Raw genomic sequence first — 23617 nt, forward strand, 5'->3', positions numbered from 1 at the left:
ATTCCTCTTCCAGATGCTTCCTCTTGTTATTGATCACTCTTCTTTTAAACACTGGGATACAAGGCTGACTAGATTCATGTGGAGTGAAAAAAGTCAGGGTTGAAGTGAAAACACTGAAAGTGTCCAAAGAAGAAGGAGAACTTGACTTATCTGACTTTAAAAATGATGATCTGACTGCACAGGTACAGTCTGTTAGAACCTGGAGAACAATAGAAACAAGTCAAATAGAAAATCAATAAGTATCGCCTTTGGAACAAGGAAACGTGACAAAAAAGACAGAGAATACCTGGATCAATAATTCTTTAAAGATCTGTAGAAAAATATGTGTAATATTAAAAGTTGATGATGATGTTTTATCTGTCAGGGAGACACAACGACAGCCAGGATTTGATGATGGTTGTCATGGTGATGATGGCAGTTATGATGACAATGATAAAATTTATGTCACGTTGATGTTATGATTGTCATTATCAATATCAATACGATCAATTATTTAGTTATTGATTGTCACTATTATTGATTTTTGTTGTTATTGTTCTGATTTTGTTTTTTCTTTTTGTTTTTTTTTCATCTTTGGTTCTTTTTCCTTCTTTTGTTTTTTTTCCTTCTTTCTTTCTTGATCTCAGTTAAAAACAGTGAGATTGAATCTGTACAGGATGTTTATGTTCCAGCTTCTTCTTTGACATGATATGATCTTTATCACACAATGATATCAACTTCAAGCACAAAGAACAAAGTATAAATAAATGTTAAACCACCAGGTTTCTTTAAATAAATTATCCTCACATTTCATGGTCAGTATGTGATAATTCATAAGTGTCATTTTCATGTGAGTAGGTGGTAATTATCATTTGTTTATTTAGAAAAAGTGGAAAATAATTATTAAATCGTGTCACTCTGCTCATTTTAGAGAAAAGTTCATTGATTAGAACAAAGTAATGTTGATCTGCACATTTCAAACCTCAACACATCTGATTGATTATAAATGGATTTTTATCTTCATCATTTATTCTTTATTCAGATTGTGGGGCTGCAGTTTGTCAGAGATCAGCTGTTCTTCTCTGGCCTCAGCTCTGAAGTCCAACCCGTCCCATCTGACAGAACTGGACCTGAGTCAGAACAACCTGAAGAATTCAGGAGTGAAGGTTCTGCTTGATCTTGTGAAGAGTCCAGACTACAGACTGGAGACTGTGAGGTCAGTAGAGGGGCGGAGTCAGTCCCTGCTGGTTTCATCAGTTTTGAAGTAAACACAGTTTGAATCAAAGTAAAGATCCAGTATTTCCTGTTTTCCTCAGTGAAGCTGTGAGAGGAGAACGGTGACAGGCTTCAGGATCTCAAAGTCTTTGTTTCAACACTAAACAACTGATCAGTTCATCTTTGTCACAGATCTCAGATCAGTCTGACTGAAACCTGCAAATCATTGGCTCTTATTTCATAGAACCATGATTACATTTAGTAACCATGTGGTCTTTGTACAGACCAGAACCTGCTGAAGTCCAGGAACCACAGCTGATGGTTTGTCTTCAGTCTTTGTATGAACATGTAGGACCTTTAACATCATATTTATTTATCTGTTCATGTGTCTTTTTGTCCAAATATTGTTAATATTTACATTCAGGTTTAATCCTGAGAATTCACCTCCAAACAGGAAACAGGAAACCAGGAAAAACATTTTCTAAAATATTCAGAAGATATGAGAATATATTTAGAAAATATAACTTTGTTAAAAGAGTCAGCAGCTGTGTGTAAACACTGATAACACACACTGATCACTTGAATTGATTGATGAACAAACACAAAGCGCACACACACTCGTGACTGTTAACTCAGTCCAGTCACTCGTGGTTCTACCATCTGAATCAGAACAACACAACGTGATTTCTGACACCAGCTTTGTGTGGAAAAACTTCCAAAGATCAAACAATGAGGATGAACCAGGGATCAAATGTTCTGGACTGAGGTTCAACGAGAGACGTTTAAAATCTCTGACAAAAGTCAAAGTGAAGCCCAGAACCTGAAGAAGACTGGATTCAAAGTTTATCCAGAACACCTGAAAAACTGTCAGAGCTGGAAGAAGGTGACAGATTTACCTTCAACAGTGAAAAACTTCTCAGTCTGAAATCTCACACCAAGTCACTGACAGCTTTTTACTCTTTGATTTTTATCTTTGAGTGTCTCTGAGGTCTGAAATATGGCCGATGTGTTGTCATGGTAACTGACATTATACCTTAAAAACAAGTTAATTTCACAGGAATCTCACAGAAAATGTCTTATTTTGAAGAAAAATATTGATCCTACTTGACATATTTGTCATGTAATAATATTAGTCATGTAATAATATTAGTCATGTAATAATATTTGTCATGTACGCAGATGAAATATTCATGTGACAGAGTTTTTTTTAACAGCAGTAAATCCATCATTAAAGTGAGCAGTGAACGTCTCTGTTTCTGCTGTCATGATGCGTTCAGGGACTGTCAGCAGGTTATTTCCACTGTGTACTTGAGTGAAGTGTCAGAGTCAACAGACCTGATGGTCTGTGAGCTTCCAGCTCAGCGTTTTCACTCCAACATGTTAACATGAGAGCTGAAAGGAAGCAGCTCTGCTTCACTTGTGATCTGAACACGACTGAAGTCCTGCTGCTCTTCATACTGGAGGTGAAGAAGAAGAGTCTCTGTGAACTGATTCATGACTCCTGCTGTCTGTCTGCTTCTCTCTTCAGATGGAGGTGATCTCAGTCAGAGTGATGATGATGATGAAGAGTTTGTGTTGAGAGGATCAGCTGTGTCCTGATGATCCACAGAGGTTGAAGCAGCAGCAGTTTGTGTGTGGAGAGACTCTGACTGGGTCGAGTTACTGGGAGGTGAAGAGGAGAGGAGAGCTTCATCAGGCACTGACTGACAGACCAATCAGCTGTTAATAACACACTGATGATTGTTTCATCACAAGGACCAACTTCACTTTATTCACAATACTATGCAGATATGTTATATATATACTATATATATTTCATGTATCTATTTCATTATCCATATTATTGAACTTTATTAACTACAATGTCTTTTATTGTCAGTCCCATAAAACATAAAAAACTATTGAAGAGTGTTTGACAGAGGGATTTGAGTCCATCTTTGTAGGAAAAAGTTCATCTTCTTTTCAAGTCTTGTCATATATTCTATATTGTGTCAACAGTCTCTGTGTGCATTTGGCTTCTGTTAATGAAAATACTCTTGTAGTGGGAAAATTATACGCTGAACTGATCACTGTTGTTCCTCATAGTTATTTCTCATGTTCTGTCAGGCACTAACTGGTTACTCGTCCTTGAACACACAGCTGTTCTCTGTTCTGTTATCAGAAGAAGAACTTCTGATAAACAATCACATCCTGATTCTCCCAATAAGCACTTCAGGTCCATCCTGACCCAACCTTCATCTCCTAATAAGACAGATTTACATTCTTAACTCATTTTCAGTTTCTTTCACTCTGTGTGACTGTGTACTGATCCTTTGCAAAGCTCAATTAAAACACCACAAAGACAATCTTGGTCTTCGTGCCTGTTTTCATTTTCAGATTTTCCACCACACTCTCCTACAGTTTCCAGTTATTATTTTTCTAGTAATCAGTACAAGTATATTTAAGATATATCTTTAGTCATTTTGGTGGATCCAAATATAAATGGATCTGACCATTTTCATTATTTTTCCTTTCTTTTCCCGTCATAATAAAATGTTCTTTAATTCTTGTTGGATCTCTGAATCCTTCCTCTCTCTGTGTGGGTTTTAAAGTAGTGCCTCCTGAGAATCAGAGGAGAGAATCTGGGCTGGACCTTGGTTGGTACCAAAGTTCAGACCAGATTCTCAGGTAATGTGAGAGGTTTATAACACGCACATCATCATTTACAAGGTTTCAAAGCTGGAAAACAAACTAACACTCTGGTACAACTTGAAACTCAAATCATGTTTGCAGATCAGATTTTTTTTTCTTCCGATCAAAACATGATTCAAACCTTCAAAACTTTAAATCTCACAAAACTCCTCCTTTTTTAAATTAGATTTCAAGCTTTGAAGTTTTTTCTTTTCCAGACTATGACATGATATTCATCCCATGATCGTCTTGTTGAGATATTTCAGTCAGGACCAGAGTAGAGGATTGTCCAACACTGCTGTCCTCACTGTTAGCATACAGGCTAAATCTGTCTTTGGTCACACGTCTGCAGCTGCTGACTTTATCTGCGCAGCGTCCAACAACTTTATTATTTACCACTGACCTGGAAGAGAAAGTCAGTCAAGAATCTGATCAAAGTTACACATATTTCTGTTGTGGAATGTAACTAAGTACATTTACTCAAGTACTGCACTTGACTACAGATTGGAGGTACTTGTACTGTACTGGAGTCTTACACTTTATACTTCTACTCCACTACATCTCAGGGACAAATCTTCTTCATTCTGGTCCACATTAGTCTCACAGCTTTAGTTACTTTTCAGATGATTATTTTTCGTTGCCTTCATGTTAAACACAGTGAATGTTAGCAGCTTTTCTCTTTATTGATCATCAGTCTCTTTAAAAAAACAAAAGGCTCCAGATTTCTCAGACTTTGTTGGGTTTAAAGTCACATCTCAACATGTCTTCATTTAAAGGGTCACAGAGTGAAACAGCTGTGAACCTCTGGACTAAATAATCAGTGTGAAAGCTGAAGTCTTGAAGTGTCACAAACTCTCTTGTCTACAGTGAAGTATAACTTTGACTGAAGACACTCAGGTCACGTTTTCTCAGTTTCTTTCTTCAAAGTTTGGAGTTTGATCGACCTCGAGGGAATCTGTGGCTCAGCTTTGTCTTCTTGTAACCTTCATGAAGGGAAAGGAAAAGTAGTCTTAAAAAGTCAAAGTCCAGCAACAGTTGTAGAGTAAAGATCAACTATTTATTCCTGATGTGTTTCAACTTGTGACTTGTTCTTTGTAAACTGCTGCATGAAGCTGCAGCTGAAACGTGTCGCTCTGACACTGAAGTTCCTGTTGCAGATTTTACAAAAGACACTTTTAGTTTGACTGATTCCAATAAAGATTTTATATTTTTAACTTGACAGAAAAATCATCATTATTTGTGCAGCAGAAGCAAATTTAGTCTCTTGTGTTGAGAAATATTTACAGAAACTCTGATCAGAGTGTTTGATAAATGAAATGAAATTCATGTCGGGGCTGTGGCTTCATCTCTCAGCTCCTGTCAGCAGCCCTGAACGTCTCACTGGAAACTTCTTTTAATTGATCGATTCTGATCATTGGAGCTGATTATCAGGTGGTGGAAGCTGAAACCACTGAGTTTCTTGTGTGAACTGGTTTTCATCGGCTGCTTCACCTTCATGTCTTAGAGAACGCTGCCATCATGTGGACAGATGCTGCAACAGCTGCACACACTTCAGACTGAAGGCATCATCACTTCTCTACAGGGGGGTCAAAGGTCAGGAATGTTCCTAACTGAGTAAAAAGACCCTGAAGAATCTCTCATCTGCTCAAATGTTCTAATGTTGCCTGTTTCAAGTTAATCAGAGTTCAAATTAAAGCTGGATGTTTCTCTGAATGAGTCAGTGTCTCTTTATGAGATTTAAGAAATCATTAATCATCTTACAGAAGCAGTAGAAGTTTATAACTGTTAAAATGATCAAAATGCTAATGAAGTTTGGCAGCAGTGAGACAGAGTGAGTATTTTCAGAGCAGTGGGTTTTTGTTTTCAGGATAACAGACTGAACTTTACATCAACAGACAGCTGACAGTCATAAACAGCTGATCAACTGACAGTGGACGACTCGTCCTCACTTGTCAGTGTCAAAGTTTAATGTTGAGTTTGTCTAATGAAGGTTCAGTGTCCCTGCAGACAAGTTTGTCTGAGCTTCAGTTTGAGGAGACGATGGACGGAGAGAAACAAGTCGCTTCAGTCAGAAACTCTTTCATTCTGATACCAGTTCAAACAAACAAAATGCACAGTCTATTTTCTTTAAGAGAACAAAACTGAACCACTCAAACTTTCAGGTGTGTTGTGCCTCTGGCCACACCCACTCAGCGATGTCACAGTGAGTAAAAACAGGCTACATATCATTGAATCTATTTAAAATTTTATATAGAATATATCCTGTAAAGTGTTCTGCAAAAGTTTAAACTGAATAATTAATGTGGTTTAAACAAAAACTGTTTCTTAATTACTTTTCCATTGTGTTCATTTAGATATTGTATGTGCAGAACTTTATATCCATGCATATATAGCATGTATATGTTTATTTTTGTTTACATAATCTTACCCCTTTTTTTCTATTGTTGTATATAGTTTAATATATAATCGTATATTATTTATTTTTTTCATTTCTTAATGTCTTCCTTAATTCCTGCATTTTAATATGTATACATTTACACATATATAAACTGCTATTGTGTTTTTGAATAGGAGCAACTATAGCACTAACAGTTTCCCCCTGGGGATCAATAACATATTTCTGATTCTGTTAATTCCACCAGGAATTACAACAGGAAATCAATATTTAAGTCAGTGGAGGCCATTTCTGATTGATCTGACTGTAACAGTAACCTTATGGATTATTTGTTCTTTGTGAATAAATTCAGATTTAATTGTTCCCATACTGAGTATAATAAAATTTGTAAAGCGAACTTCTCACCATTATTTCATTTAATCCACAATAACTGAATATCTTCAAATGGAAACCAGTTTTGCTGAATCCAGTGATTAGTGGTTATAATTTAGATGACAGAAAATGTAATAACAAAATGATTAATGCAGTTATGAAATCCAAAGTGTTTCACTACACTACAGTCTGTTTATAAGTTACTGATGATGAAAGTTTGTCTTTGATGAATAAAACACATCCCAAATGTATTTAATGGTCAAGGAAACACATTTTAAAGTAATTAATAAGCATTATTGTCTTAATGAATTTCTGAAAAGACGTTTCAGTTTAAAATGGATCCTTGTTGCTTCTGTAATGTATCAGATGAATCTTAGGAATATTTGTTTTTCTCATGTCCAAGACTTTGGTCGAATATAAAAGACTGGTTAGCAGCTATACATGGATCATTTAAACCCTGCTATTTCTGACATGACTAATAATAATAATTCATGGGTAAATGCCATATTCATTGCAGTGAATGGGAAAATGATAAGCCCTCATTTGGTTGTTTTGTAAATTAATTAAAGTTATTCTTTGCATCCCTTAATGCAGTGTTTCCCAGCCCTGGTCCTCAGGGACACTGTCCTGCATGTTTCAGATGTTTCTGCTCCAACACACCTGATTCAAATCATCAGGTTGTTGTCAGGTTTCTGCAGAGGCTTGACGACGAGCTGATCATGTGAATCAGGTGTGTTGGAGCAGAAACATCTAAAACATGCAGGACAGTGAAGCTCTAAGGACCAGGGCTGGAGAACACTGCCTTAATGCATTCTTGGAAAATGGAAAGAAAGATTTGTGGAGATGTTTCTTTATCTAATTCTAATTTTTTATCTAACTTATCTAATTCATTACTTACTTATTTTTTATTTATTTATTTATTTGATGCATTGAATTTTATATAATTGTCTAAATCATCTAAATCAGCCTGTTATATAAACTATTTTGATAACGTTTATAAATATCCACGTGCTTCCCCCTACGAGTTCTTGTATGTGTGTTAATTTTTATATGAAAAAAACGAAAAAAAACGAAGAAGAAGAATCTCTTCCGGTGTCAGTGACCCGGATGCAGACGGAGCGGACACGCCGCACCGCCGCTGACTCGAGCCGACATGCAGCAGCCTGATTCCTGGTGATTCCTCAGCGGCTCCGTGATGACCTGCCGCGGGAGAAAACACCTGATGAACTGAGTTTTCACTAAGGTGAGTTTTACAGAATGAACCTTTTATTTTCACTGTGTTCGGCCCGATAACAGACGGTAACGTCAGCGCAGTTTGTCAGCGTGAGGTTTTCCAGCAGCAGCAGCGGTGATGATGATGATGATGATGATGTGATTGAAGGAGCAGGTAACGTTACCGAGCCGTGACAAACAAGAATAAAACACAATAAATCTGGTGTTGCTCCTCTCACACTGACACTACGGCTGTTAATGAAAGATGTTTCGTTTTATTAAATGTCACACAATCAGGATTATTAACTAGCTAACAGCAGGCGAGATCAGGAGCTAACGGCTAACGCTAGCTTCAGTTAGCAGCCGTCAGCTTTTTAGGATGGCATCTACATGGGAACTTCAGGCTCGCGGAAGATCTCGCGAGAGTTATAAATTTAACCCAAACATTATCTTACTCAAACTCTAACCAATTTGTTTTGTCCGTAAACCTCCCCAGATTATAACTACAGTATCTTCAGCCTTCAGGACTTAATTAGTTTCTACACTGAAAACACAACGCGTCAGGATCTCGCGAGAGTTTCTCAAACCAAGGGTTCCCTTATAGACACTACAGTATTCAGTGTATGGGTGAAGTTGTTAGCTTGTAGCACCGCAGTGTCAACTTTTTGAGGAGTGGCCCAGCTTCATCCACAACACAGCTCCTCCGTGTCGACATTTATTCCCTCCAGCGTCCAGCAGAGGTGTTTAATTTCTCGGTGTGTCGATATTATAACCGGGACGTGGTGTCTGACGGTGTTGACGCCGCGTTGCATCATGCAGGGCTGAGAGCTGCTCAGCATCTCCATCCTCTGGAAACGCGACGGGACAGAGTCCACATCAGCTGGTCTTCACATTTGAGGCATCCAAACACAAAGCAGCTGACTTGCCTGGATGTCACATTGTCAAACACAGATAACTGCAGCTGCAACGATTAATCGATTATTAAATTAATCGCCAGCTATTTTCACAATCGGTTAATTGGTTTGAGCAATTTTTTAAGATTTCATTCTCTTAAATGTGAATAATTTCTGTTTTCTTTAGTCCTTTATGACAGTAAACTGAATATGTCTGGTTTGTGGCCAAATAAGACATTTGTCATAAGACTGTCAACTGATCAATATTTTTCACTGTTTTCTGACATTTATAAACCAAACAACTGTCAGTTGGTTAATGGAGAAAATAATTGTTAGTCACAACCCTACAGATGATCTAACAGTGTTACAGGAGGCTGTCAGTCAGACGGACATCAGCAGGGATGGAAGTTGGTAAGATTTATTGATGCCAGTGCAATTATAGATTTTGCTTATCAGTCTGATTCTTTATTGATTCCTGATCAGTTTTCCGTGCTGGGGGAAAATGTACGTTTACACCAGTGTTCTCCAACCCTGGTCCTCAGGGCTTCACTGTCCTGCATGTTTTAGATGTTTCTCTGCTCCAACACACCTGATTCAAATGATCAGGTTGTTATCAGGTTTCTGCAGAGGCTTGATGATGAGCTGATCATTTGAATCAGGTGTGTTGGAGCAGAAACATCTCAAACATGCAGGACAGTAAAGCTCTGAGGACCAGGGTTGGGCACCACTGGTTTACACAGATTTTCAGTGTCAGCTCAACAGTTTTATTATCTGACACCACTTCCTAATTCAGGGGTCTGTAACTTTTCAGATCAAAAAGAGCCGCAAAAAGGAAAAAAAAGAAAATCTGTTAGGAACCACAACTTTTTAAATGTCTGTTTTCCTCTAAGACTTTTTCTTTTACTTAAAAAATGCCTCAAAATGATTAATCGATTAAGTAATATTGTCACAATCTTGGTGGAGTGCACGATATGTCCGTGTGCTCCTCTTGTTTTCACCTTTGGACCTGTTTTTACAACTAGTGATCAATTTGGCAATAATGTTTCCACTAATTGATTAGTTGTTTGGTCCATAAAATGTCCAAAATTTTGTTGCATTAATTGTGTGTCCCTATTTAATGTCATCTGAAGGATCTGCAGTTTCTCTAGCACCAAACAGGAAGTAGCACTTTTACTTTGGTAACGGCCCACAAACCTCCTCAGATACGTCACACACGCGATTAACAGTGTCATGAATCTGTGTTTGAACCAGTGCTTATTTTACTGAGAAATCTTTTTTATTTTTTTATTTTGTAAAAGCTTTGCTTCTCATTTTCGTGGTCTTTTCCCAGTAAAACAGCACAGCTAACGAACAGGAAGCTGATAGTTTTTACAGAAATGCAGTTTATCTTCATAGATTCTGTTGATGCAGAATTCAGAAAAAGACTGTGGACATTTGACGCTAAATGTCTTGTGTTTCTGCAGTGATGTGTTTTTGAGAACGTGTAAGGAATTGTTAAAATGTTAAATTTCTTAAAAGGAGTTTGGCTTAATATTTTCCTCAAAGCACCTGTAGTTTTACTTAAACAATATATTTTAAAATTAATTCAGAAACAGAAGTTAACAGCTAAAGTTTCATAAAGTTGTCTGAGTTTGTCTGCTGGTAGTTATTGGTTTGATCTATGATTTAATAATTTGTATATTGATTCCTGATGGATACTGATCAGGCTTATTATAAGCTAATGGTACACAGATTCTAACGGCAGTATGCAGTAAATGGTTGTTGTGTGTGTTTACTGGTCACTGCATGCATTGAAGGATATTGCAGGAAATGTCACTTGGAGGTCCTGTTAATAAATTTTTTTTCTGCCATGTACCCCTCTTTTAGTTATCGCCAGATGCCCATAGTTGTAAATAAAATCATTTTATCGAAAGGTTCCCCCTTGTTTATGTAAAAGAGGTGGAAAAAAAACAATCTAATCTCAATCTGATTCTTTTCATGCATGTTATCCTGATGTGTCGAGCGAAGACGAATGCTGTCAGTAGATTTCACCTCAGGTCTCCCTTCTGTTTGAGCAGATGAGAGAAATCTGCCCGACAGCAGCAGAGAGGACTGAACCTGCCCTGGAGGAAAGCTAACCCACGAATGGCCTGCCAGTCTGTCGCTGCAGTCATGGACGAGCAGGCCCTGCTGGGGCTCAACCCGAACGCCGACGCCCGCTACAGGCAGAGGGTAAGACGCTGGATCATTATTCTGCGTGGAAAAACATCAATGCTTCGTGTTAAACGGGCCGTGGAGGTGTGGTGTAGATCTTCTCTGCAGGAGACACAGTTTAGTAGAGAACAAAAAATAAAATCCTGGGGCAGTGTCTCCCTCAAGCAGCAGCTGTGTTCAGAGTTTGAATTTTGACCCTTTGAGGCTGCTGTAGCTGCTCAGTGTGGAGTCAAAGGAAGCTGAAACATCAGAATACGAGTGTGTAATGTTGTCGTGTGTGTGTTCGTTCAGGCCATGGCATACTTTGAGCAGCTGAAGGAGTCTCAGGATGCCTGGGAGATGTGTGCAGAGGCTCTCGCTAAAGGCATTTACAAGTGAGTTTAATCCTTGTTAAACAAACGATGTGATCCTCGTCTTTCTGCTGCCTTTAATCGTCTTTTTAATCGCCTGCGTGTCGTTTCAGCGATGACCACGTCAAGTTCTTCTGCTTCCAAGTTTTGGAGCATCAGATCAAGTTCAGGTGAGTGAGGAGGACGAGGCTCTGCTCCGTCAACCTGTGATCGGTTTTTAATAACGGCGATCTCGTGATCCGACCGCACTTTATGTTGCAGACACGCCGCGCTGAGCGCCGTGCAGCAGCAGCTCATCAGAGAGACGCTGATGAAGTGGCTCCAGTGTCAGGTATGTATTCTGATACAGTTACTAAGTACCTGTGGTGAGTAAAGTAATCAAAGTAAAACAAATGATTGTCAGTTGAAAAATAGATCCATAAATAGGTCCAAACATGTCGAGCACACAGACGGACGTCCGTGTGCTCGACATGTTTGGACCTATTTATGGATCTATTTTTGGACCATGTTTGGACTCTGATGTCCACTTCTTTCTACCCGTTTCTGTTTTTTTTCGTCCGTGCTCCGCGGCTGCAGCTGATGAACGGCCACCCCGAGAAGCCGTTCATCAGGAACAAGGCGGCCCAGGTGTTCGCCCTCACCTTCGTCATGGAGTATCTGACCCTGTGGCCCAAGTTCTTCTTCGACATCCTGTCGCTGGTGGGTCTGAACCCTCACGGCGTCGACATCTACCTGAGGACGCTGATGGCCATCGACGCCGAGGTGGTGGACAGAGACATCCTCCACTCGCCGGAGGTACGAGACGCTCCGACGTCCTCGGGGTTTTCTACTGAACGCTTAGAGGATCCATGTTCAGTCAAGAGAATGTCGTGAGAATTAAAGGAATCATCATGTTTTTCTTTCTTGTTTTTGAAGAGGAGTGTTAGAACCGCGGGAAAATCAGAACAGAAAAATATTTTAAATACTTTTATTTTGAATTTTGAGAATTAAGACAAAATGTTGAGGAGAAAGTTGAAATACCATCTGCATCGACCCATTTTGACTTTATTCTAGATTTCTTCTTGTAATTTAAACTTTATTCTTGATATTTTGATTTTACTCAAAATTTCTTCACAATATTTCAACTTAATTCTTAATATTTCAACTTTGTTCTCTCCATTTCTCTAATTTTTAAAAATATTTTCTAATATTTTTACCTTGTTCTTGAGTGTTCGACATTATTCTGTTTCTTTTTGATGGTTCACCTTTATTGTTGACTTGAAATGCAAAATGAAAATAATTTCTTCCCTGACACCTGATTCTCCAGATCCGTTGATTTTATGTTTAATATGATAAAGAGACACTGAAACTGATTAAATCTTGACTGAAAATTTGAACTAGTGAGAGGAAGAAAAGACGAGAGCTGATGTGAAGAACGCAGGAAGTAAAACCCACAAAACGACGACTGTCAGCTGACTGAAACGGTTTTAGAATGAAGGAGAAATCTTCCTGGACTGACGTCAGTAACCTGAGCTGAGAGTCTGTGGTTAATCAAACTGACTTTGTCTTTCAGGAGACGCGTAGAAACACTTTAATCAAAGACACCATGAGGGAGCAGTGCATCCCTCACCTGGTGGAGTCCTGGTTCCAGATCCTGCAGACCTACCAGCAGTCCCACCCTGAGCTCACCTGTCAGTGTCTGGAGGTGGTCGGAGCCTACGTGTCCTGGATCGACCTCAACCTCATCGCCAACGACCGGTCAGTTTCTCTCTCTGATTAGTGGGCGACATCACAGACTCGTTTTCATTCAGTACAGACACAGGTTCACTGATCAGTTTAGAAACTCTTTTGTTGAGTCAGATAAGTTTTCAGTCCAGCACTTAGATACTGACGTCTTCCTGCGGTGCCGCTTGTTGTTTGCAGGTTTGTGAACCTGCTGCTGAGCCAGATGTCGGTGGAGGAGCTCAGAGAGGAGGCCTGCGACTGCCTGTATGAAATCATCAACAAAGGAATGGACCCCGTGGATAAAACCAAGCTGGTGGAGTCGCTGTGCCAAGTCCTGCAGTCTGCCGGATTCTTCAACGTGGAACAGGTTCGACTTCAGATAACAAACGACATGAGAAACGAGTAGAGATGGAGGAAATACTCCATTCTTAGATGAATCACGATGCAGATGTAGAAGATTCTGAATGCTAAACTGTCAAAAATCAATTTTCTAAGTGTGAATCATCATGTTGATGATGGAGTGAACAGGATGGTCAGTCTGCAGCGTCTGCATGCTAAACTTAGCTACAGCTAACAGGAAGGTGAACTTCATCTTCTCACTCAGAGACGTTACGACGTTAAGAAGAGCAGCGATCAGCTGTTACAGACGAGAGCAGCTGAGCAACACTCACCGAGGCGTTTAACAACTTCAACCAACTCTGTGATGAAGAAAACATCTCTGCTCAGTCTGTCTGACCTGTAACACTCTGTACCTGCTCTGCACGGTGGACGGCGACGTCTTTCCTCAGAGCTGACGGTGACGATGGCTGAACATGAACGGCTGCAAATAAATATGATGCAACCTGCACCCCATGACCTGAAAGTTTCAAATTTTGACTCGCAGAGAATCATTTTATCATCGAATCGTAGTCCTCTGATAAGAATCTACTGATGAAGTAAACAGACTCATCTTTAATACTGAGAGGAGCTGATAGAAGAACGGTTCCTGATCAATGAGAATTGACAGTATACCTGTATATGTTTTATATCTGGAACCAGCTCCAACTAGAACCTGGAGCGTTCAGAGGATGCAGGTGGAACCATGATTACAAACTTATATTCTGATTTAATGCTTTGAGGCTTGTAAACACTTTATTTAACAGGTTCTCAGGAATCAGTTTCAGTCAGTTTGAATGAATCTTGTCCTTGTCGGTGTAGCTGTCGTTCATTTTCCTCATTTAAATTCCGTTTCAGAGAAAACTGAAAGTGTTTTCTTGAGCACAGAGACTCTGTTTGGTTGTAGGTGTGATAAGAGCTGCAGCTTTACTTTACAGTCACATGTTTACGTTCACACCCGGAGGTTTCGAGCTTTTCCTGCGTCTGCTCGCTTCCTGGATGTTGGCAGAATGTTTTATGTCCCTCTTCCTGTCCCGTCAGGAGGAGGACGTGGACTTCCTGGCCAAGTTCTCGCGGCTGGTGAACGGGATGGGTCAGAGTCTGGTGCTGAGCTGGACCAAACTGGCCAAGTCCGGGAACGTGAAGGAGGCGGCCGACACGCTGCAGGCCGTGGAGGCCAAAGTGCCGCTGCTGCTGCAGCTGCTGGTGCACGAGGACGACGACATCTCGGCCAACATCGTCGGTTTCTGCTACGAATACCTGCATGTCCTCAAACAGGTGAGGACAGACCTGGACCAATCACAGTCCAGGATGAATAAAAAGAAGAAAATCTGAAATAAAGTGGAATTTTAGTGGTGTGTAGTTCAGGGGATGTCAGGAAATATCAGTTCTCGAGCTCAAACAACTGGTCAAATTAATTAAGTGAATGATGGAAAAAGGATTTATAAATGATTAAAGTAAGAATTCCAGTTTTTCAGTTATGATAGTTTGCTGTCTTTCTTCATCGTATGTGACAGTAAATCAAACCTATTGACTGATGCATGTCCGTCTTTCTCAGCAGATTAGTTCTCATGAAAATATTGATGTTTCCAAATATTTTGACGTTTCCATTTTTTGTGTGCTTTATGTTCATTTTAAATTGCCTTTAAAAGTTAATTCTGCACAATAGAAACAGCAGCTGACAAAACAACGGCTGTATTCAGAAACTCCTCCTACATACTGACCAACATGGTGTATTTATACTGCAGTTCACTGTAGTACACTGCAGAGTATTATGATAGTTGAAAGTTGAAATGAGTCAATGATCAGCTGATTTACAGAACATTTATTTATACTTTCTTTGTCTTCGTAGCTCCCCCAGCTGACGGACCAACAGAAGACCAACATAGAGGTCAGTCTGATTGTAAAAGTTGCTGATTATTATATTCAATTATTTTATTTGAGGTTTGACTAATTAATATCCTGCCCTCTCACCACAGGCCATCATGCTCGCCGTCATGAAGAAGCTGACGTACGATGACGAGTACAACTTTGAAAACGAGGTGAGTTTGTTTGTTCTCTGCTGCCCGTTCTCTGTTCCTGTGTGAGAACGTGAAGCAGCAGATGTTCCTGTGTGAGAACGTGAAGCAGCAGATGTTCTGTTGTGTTTGTCAGGGCGAGGACGAGGCCATGTTCGTGGAGTACAGGAAGCAGCTGAAGATGCTGTTGGATCGTCTGGCTCAGGTGTCTCCTGAGCTGCTGCTGGAGGCCGTGAGACGCGTCTTCACCAACTCCATGCAGTAAGAGTTCTAAGAGTTCTTTATTCACAGAAAACATCAGACAGCAGCGTGAGACCAGTACAAATCAGTGGTCTGTAGAATTTAACCAATTACAAATGTATTTAATCGATAGTCTAAATGCATGTTTGGTCTGTCAGACGCAAATGAATATAATAATTGAATAAAGATAAAGATCATTGTATTCTGATTTTATTTCTGTTTTATACAACATCCAACTTTTTTTGAATTGTGGTCTGTACTGTTCATGTGCACTAAAGCAGTGTTTCCCAACCCTGGTCCTCAGAGCTTCACTGTCCTGCATGTGTTAGATGTTTCTGCTCCAACACACCTGATTCAAATCATCAGCTCGTTATCAGGTTTCTGCAGAGGCTTGATGATGAGCTGATCATGTGAATCAGGTGTGTTGGAGCAGAGAAACATCTAAAACATGCAGGACAGTAAAGCTCTGAGGACCAGGGATGAGGAACACTGCACTAAAGCAACAGACTGATGCTTTTATCCCCAAAAACACCTGATTCTCTGAGACTCAAGGATGAATAAACGGGTCACAAACTGATCAGACCTGATGAAGGTCTAGAATTATGCCTGTGAATATTCTCATTCAGTCTAGAATTGTAATGTGTCAGTTTGTTTGTCGGTGCTCTAAGAATAAATTTATAGAATGTTTTCACCAGAAGATGGATGCAGTGCCTTAACTTTTTTCTTTTTTAAACAATAAATGATCATTAATTTGGACTGTCCATATTGTAAATTAATACATTTAAGAAAATTAGTAAGAATAAATCCGTAGCAACAAAAGTCAAAGTAAAACCAGGATTCAGTCGTCATTGGTGTTTGGGTCTCCAGTAATCTGGACTGCTGGTTTGTGTCTCGTTTGTCTCTCAGGAACTGGCAGACGGCTCCGTTCATGGAGGTGGAGGTCGCCATCAGGCTGCTCTACATGCTGGGCGAGGCCCTGCCTGCGTCTCACGGCGCTCACTTCTCCGGAGACACGACGAAGACGAGTGCCCTGCAGGACATGATGAGGACGGTCAGTCCACCAACACATGATCTGTTCAGTGTCTGCTGATGTATGTGGCCTTGAACCTTAAACAGATGGACGTTTTCTCTTCTGTCAACCCTCAGCTGGTGTCCTGCAGCGTGAGCAGCTACCAGCACAGCTCCGTGTCTCTGGAGTTCTTCGAAACGGTCGTTCGATACGATAAATTCTTCATCGTGGAGCCTCAGCACATCCCGAATGTTCTGGTGAGTGACCGCTCCGCAGCAACAGAAGAAAATCTGCACATTAAAATACATTTTGAACACTGAGTAACGTGGTGCGTTCACTGTCGGACGTAACGTGGTGCGTTCACTGTCAGACGTAACATGTTGTGTTCACTGTCAGATGGCGTTCCTGGACCAAAGAGGACTGAGACACAACAGCCCAAAGGTCCGCAGCAGAGTGGCCTACCTCTTCTCCAGATTCGTCAAAACTTTGCAGTGAGTCTGTCTCCATTTCATCATTTAAAGGGAAAATTCACCACTTTTCATGTGGATGACCAGTCGGTGTTGATGGTAGATGTCATCGGGTGAAGCAGTAGATTCCAGCAGTGCCTACATGTACCAGGATGCATTGCGTTTTGCTGTGTGTCACCATCGTAGCCTGCAGCTCTTACTGTGTTGGTCAGAACGTAGTTAGACATAAATACTGACCTACAGGCGCCTGAAATCCTGGAACCAGCCTGTGAACGAAACTGCAAATTAATTTCATGCAACTGAGATTTTTTCTGAATAATGATTTAATCACTTCTATTTTTTTATGCTTTAGTAAATCTCTAAGTGTATTACTTGTTACAATAGATTGAAGTCCAGTTTAGACACCAAGCATCTCGGGCATCTCTCATCAAATACTGAACCAGACTGCAGGACTCAGTCCTCTGACTGGACTGACTGGACTTTGGAGTTTGTCGTCCTTCATGTCTGAAATATTCTGTCCTTCAAAGACTTGAACCAAATGTGATGGAAATATTTGGTTTTAGGTGGCAGTTGACAGCGTGGAGCTCAGATGTTTGAACAGGTTTCCTGTCTTTGTGTTGTTGTTGACTTCAGTTTCACTCTTTGTTGACAGTAAACACATGAATGCCTTCATCGAGGACATCCTGACCAGGATCCAGGACCTGCTTGAACTCGCTCCTCCTGTACGTATCAACATGTGATCATCGAGTAAAGAAAGAGCAGCTGTCACAAACTGACCCTTTGTTAAACCCCGCCCTTCTTAGTTACTGTTGCTATGGCGCTGTTGCAGAGATAGTGGTGGTGAATTCAGCATTAAAAAAAATTTTTAAGCATGAGGTCTTTAATTTTGGCAAGATGTATTTCTAGCTAACGACTGTGGCTGATGTGAGATAATGCTAATGCTAATGCTTAAACTCCTTCAGTCAGCTGAGAAGTTTCCAGATGACTTTTTAATGTTTCCATCTGACACGTTTAAAAACAAGAATCCTGTGGAACATGTAAAGTTAGCTAACAGCTGGGTACATGACATAACATTAATGCTAACAGACTGAGGCTAAAGCTAGCTTACATCTCAGCAAACATTGGTCAGATGGTGAAATACAGCAGGTATATGTGATAGATGACAGAAATACACTCTTTAACATTGGATAAGGAGGACCATGATTGCCATAGTAACACAGCCAGGATAAGAGCTAAGCTAACCCGGCTCAGACCTGAGACAGCGAGCCAGAGAGAGATGCATGTTTGATTCTTCATCAGCCCTCATCATCGTCCTCCTCAAACCCCCACAGAACAAATGCAGATGCAGTGGGATCTAACAAGTTTGTCTGGAGGTAAAGTTACTGCAGTTAGTTAGCTAGCATTAGTTAGCCAGACATGCTAACGTTCACAGCTCATGTTAGAGCAGATGAAGACAGACATGAATCCATGTTTGTTCTTGTTTTACTTGAGTGACTCATGACCTCCATGCAAACTTCAGGCTTCAACATGTAGAAATGCAAAGCTCGACGGACCTGCAGCTCCTCAGTTACACTTCCTACTCTGTGATTGGACCATTGGTGTTTGTAGGAGGAGCTTAGTGAAAGGTTGATTCCTTAAAAGCTGGGACGTTGTGTAAAACGTAAATAAAAACAGAACGCAAGACAGTGAAAGTTGTGGAACATCCCACAGGTGAGTTGGTAACAGGTTTCTGTAAATCATTGCTTTCTGTTTTAAGTTTCACACCACTTGTTTGGAACTGAAGTCGTAGTAAAGATGATTTTGCAGATCTTCGTTTGTCCTCGACATTGATGTGATGTTCTCTCCTCCAGGAAAATGGCTTCCCGGCGCTGCTGACCAGCGATGACCAGCTGTTCATGTTCGAGACGGCCGGCGTCCTGATCGTCAACGGCGAGAGCCCCGTCGAGAGGAAGCAGGCGCTGATGAGGAGCCTGCTGTTGCCGCTGATGGATGCTTTCCGCCTGCTGCTCGCCAAACTGCCGCAGGAGACGGAGGAGGAGCGACAGGCCGCCCTCGCCGACTGCCTGAGCCACGCCATCGGATTCGCCAGGTGAGGATGTTGAGGTCATTCTGTGCAGCTGTCTCTAACAGCCTCAGCTTAAAGGTGCAGTTCACCTAAACTCAAACAGTTGCTAGTTTGTGTCCATTTCATTTGTTCAGACTTTATGATCAGAAATTTTCTGGACTTTCTGCCAAAAAAATAGTTTTCAGGCTGTGAGCAGCACAAACTACATTTGATGGAGACAGAAATTTCTCACAACATGGACAGATAAAACCAAAACTCTGTGACAGCAGAGGAAATGCAAACCTTTGATTTCTGAATTAATTAGTAATTTTTCACATTAAAAAACATTTTGTTTGGGCTGGTGGCTCACCAGGCCTCTACAGCTACAGAAGAAACTCTGACAGATATTTAATGAAATACTGTCAGTAGAAAACAAAAAAGCTAAGGAACCAAAAGTTAACCAAAGGTTAGTAAACATGGGAGAATCTGGAACAGATCCTGAGACGACAAGAAGCAGAACTGGAAGGAAAATTGACTTTTTTTGTTGTCAAGTGTTGAAAATCTTTTCTGGATAAAGATCCACTTCTCTGCAGCTCCTTGATGATTTTATTTTCATTGTTTCGATGTTTCGAGCTGCACAGAACCTGAAGGTTTCCACTTTTTCCAGTTAATCTGCTGAAACTGTCTGACGTCCTCTCCGTCCTCGTCCTCTCCGTCCTCGTCCTCTCTGTCCTCGTCTTCTCTGTCCTCGTCCTCTCTGTCTGTAGTCGGACCAGCAAGGCGTTCAGCAACAAGCAGACGGTGAAGCAGTGCGGCTGTACGGAGGTCTACAGAGACTGTATGCAGACCTTCCTGCCTGCGCTGAGCTGCCCCGTCCAGCGGGGGGTGCTGCGCAGCTCGGTGCGCTCCTTCCTGCACCGAATGATCATCTGCTTGGAGGAGGAGGTGCTGCCCTTCATCCCCGCCGCCTCCGAACACATGCTGAAGGACTGCGAGGCCAAAGACCTGCAGGAGTTCATCCCGCTCATCAGCCAGATGACCGCCAAGTTCAAGGTAAAAACTCGCCACGGAGACGCAGAAATGATCTGAAGTAGGAGGGTGAGTTAACCGGCCGTTTTTGTCCCCTGTTGCCATGGCAGCGGCAGGTGTCTCCCTTCCTGCAGCAGATCTTCATGCCGCTGGTGCTCGCCATCTTCGAGGTGTTGGCCCGGCCGGCGGAGGAAAACGACCAGGCCGCCGCTCTGGAGAAACAGATGCTGAGGAGGAGCTACTTCACCTTCATCCAGACCATCACAGGAAGTGGAATGAACGAGGTGATGGCCAATCAGGGTGAGTTACAGAGGTGATCTGTGTGATCTCACTCTGACCTCTTCACTCATCAACTCAGTTAAATGAACAGAATGTAACAAACTGATGTGACCAGTTTTCACGTCGTCTGTTCATCAGTGATTTAATGTCTCTGGTGTCGACAGACTCTCCTGTCGAAGCTGAAGTTATTTGATGTCGTGTTTTTGTCTTCAGGAGCAGAAAACATCGAGCGAGTCGTGTTCACCATCATCCAGGGAGCCGTGGACTTCCCCGACCCCATCGCTCAGAAAACCTGCTTCATCATCCTCTCCAAACTGGTGGAGCTGTGGGGTGAGAACACAGAGCGCCATTACTTCAAGTTCTCACCTTTTTGTTTCTTTGTTTTTACGTTTCGTTGTCTTTTTTTTCCCTGCAGGAGGAAAAGACGGCATGGTGGGTTTCCCCGACTTCATCTACAAACACATCGTCCCCGCGTGTTTCCTGGCTCCTCTCAAACCGACCTTTGACCTCTCAGACGCTCAGACGGTCCTGGTGAGTTCCTGCACCAAAGTCCAGCCAGAAAAATCAAGATTTTAATATTTGTTGACAGAATTCAGCTGCGTGTTCTTTATGTTTCAGACTCTGTCAGAGTGTGCTCTCACGCTGAAAATGATTCATCTCAAAAGGGTAAAAACTGTTATTTTATTCTTCATGTTCTGCATCACTTCACCTCCACTGGTTAGAATAATGTGAATGTTTGTGTCCTCTTGTCTTTCAGGGACCGGAGTTTATCCAGTTCTTGCAGCAGGAGTATTTACCTTCACTTCAGGTGTCGCCAGAAATCTCACAGGTACGACGCTCTGAAACATTTCCTTTAAATGTCAACCAGACGCCTCATGTTGTCGTGGAAACGTTTGGTGAAGCTGGTCGCCGCCGCAGTGTTACACTGTTCAGACAAACGTGACTGTTACTCACCTGTCGTCCCACAGGTGTTTAAAAAAGAGAAATAAAACCCATTTAGTTCATTCTGGTGTATCAGCGCACATCTAAAATACAGATAAAAAACAGCTGTTTCCAGTCTTCATGTGGAGCACAGAGACGTGTTTTATTTGTTTTTGTGTTTTTTGTTTTTTGTTTGTTTTGCATCTTTTTTCCCCACGTTTCCACCTATTTTTGAACCTATTTTTCCAGATTGTGGCAGGATTAATTAATCGATTATTTGTTTTGAGTCATTTAAAAAAAAAAAAAAAAAAACCCTCCCAATTCTTTTTACTTTGTCGTCTTGGACTTTGATCATTTTATTGGCACCAGCTGTTAATCAGTTTACTTATAAATAATCAAAGTGTGAGGGTGAACAGACTTTCTGACGTTGTGAACTTGATGTTACAGGAACTTTGTCAAGTGATTCAGCAGCCGGACGTCAAAGTCCTGAAAAACTACATTAAGGTGAGTTTGTTCTAATCCGGTGTTTCTCAGTCCTGGTCCTCAGGGTCCCGCTGCCCTCCAGGTTTTACCTGATTTAAATGATGAGCTCGTCATCGAGTCTCTGCAGAAGCCTGATGATGAGCAGGGAAACATCTGAAACCTGCAGGGCAGTAGGACCCTGAGGACCAGGACTGAGAAACACTCTTCTAATCAATGAGTCTGATTGGTTCTTGTTTCTCTGAGTCATTGATCACCTGATAATCAATCTGTCTTCCTGTCCTGTGCAGATGTTCTTTCAGCGAGCCAAACTGTAGGAAATAAAAACTGGAAGGTTCACGTGGACTGAGAGGACTTCTTCACGGCGGCGGCCGCACTCGCCGCTCGCAACAAAACATAAATGGAACTTAGCCTAGGAGCTGCTTTTGCACTTAAAAAAAAGTGACTGCATCACAAAGCCCGGTCCGTCTAAGTCACATGGGATGTGGATCCCCCCCCCCCTCCCTGATGCCGAGACGAGCTGTCGACGCGGCGACGTTAACGGCGCTCGACGATCGGAACACGAGGAGGACTTTTAAGCGTAACGTCGTGTGGAACGGGGCTGAACGCAGATCAGCGGGAGAAGACGCCGCCGTTCGGTAATTATCCTCCGACGACGTGAAGCTTCACTCGAGAAACACATTTCAGAACCAGTTAGATTTGAGGGTTTTTGTGTTCGTTTTGTTTTTTCTGCCACAGAATGGACGAAAAAAAATAAATAAGGGCTGAATTGTTTTATTTTTACTCAAAATGTGGCATTGATTTCTTTTTCTACGTGTTGATTGGATGGACGGTTGTTGCTTTTTTTTTTTTTTAAAGGTTTGAAGTGAGCGGCTCCGTCTGCAAACATCCAGACTTTTATTTTCCTGAATTTAAAAATCAAATATTATCGGAATCATCTTTATTTTTGTTACCTGATGGGATGTAGATCCTCGAGTTACAGTGGAATCAGCTGACTTTAAAGGTGAAGACGAATATTTTTGTCCCGCAGAAAAACAACGAATATTTGGGGCTGTTTTTTTTTTTTTTATTTCAGATGGAAATGAACATAAAATGGAGGAACAAAGTGTAAATAAGAGAATAAGATGTTAAAAAAATGTAAATAAAGTTCCTAAGTTTAGTTTTTTTTTAATCTTCATTCCCATCTGGAAACTGACTATGGAAGCTCATTAGTGCCAAAAAAAAGATTAAAAGTTGGAAATTATAAAAATACAAAAATTAATAAAAATGATCATATTGAGATATTAACAGAAAATTTAGTTACATTTTTATGACTTAAAAAAAATCGAAGTGGGCAAAAGTTTTAACATTTCTCATAACAACTTCCTGTGAGCGTTTTTTTTTTTTATTTATCATGATTATTTATTTCTTACACTTTTGACTCGAATCTCTCAAATTTTAACTGAAATGTCAGAATTTTTTTTCAGTTATTTGCTGCCAGAAAAAGAAAAAACATTTCATTATTTGAACTTTGCAAATCTCATACTTTTGAATTAAAGTGATTTTAAACGTCTGTTTACTCAAATAATCTTAGAATTTCTCATCATTTTGATTTGATATCTCAAAATGTTGACTTAGTTCAGTTTGTCAAAGGTTTGACTTTAATTTTTATCTCAGTAAATCCCGACTGAAACATCATTTTGATTTGTTACATCTTTTTATTTAATTTAATTTGTGTATTTACAGATGAGGTGTCATCGCGCTAAACCCAAGACAACGTGTACGCAGAAAAA

The 23617-nt window shown here is 40.8% G+C and overlaps 1 protein-coding gene across 1 annotated transcript; it reads left to right on the forward strand.

The window, feature by feature from the left end:
• Positions 1–7735: 7735 nt before the first annotated feature.
• Positions 7736–22659, forward strand: xpot (exportin, tRNA (nuclear export receptor for tRNAs)). The gene is made up of 25 exons (XM_084710679.1): positions 7736–7874; positions 10794–10947; positions 11221–11303; positions 11393–11449; positions 11541–11610; positions 11856–12074; positions 12832–13016; positions 13182–13350; positions 14400–14636; positions 15211–15249; positions 15338–15400; positions 15513–15637; positions 16523–16667; positions 16763–16882; positions 17022–17116; positions 17745–17814; positions 18943–19181; positions 19904–20189; positions 20276–20465; positions 20658–20774; positions 20860–20975; positions 21063–21110; positions 21202–21273; positions 21813–21869; positions 22136–22659. Exons 2-25 carry the CDS (start codon positions 10861–10863, stop codon positions 22160–22162), a joined length of 2916 nt encoding a protein of 971 aa, XP_084566805.1. The 5' UTR covers positions 7736–7874; positions 10794–10860; the 3' UTR covers positions 22163–22659.
• The last annotated feature ends 958 nt before the right edge of the window (positions 22660–23617 follow it).

Source organism: Lutjanus erythropterus, chromosome 22 (assembly GCF_056507025.1).
Source record: "Lutjanus erythropterus isolate fLutEry1 chromosome 22, fLutEry1.hap2, whole genome shotgun sequence".
Taxonomy (NCBI): domain Eukaryota; kingdom Metazoa; phylum Chordata; class Actinopteri; order Lutjaniformes; family Lutjanidae; genus Lutjanus; species Lutjanus erythropterus.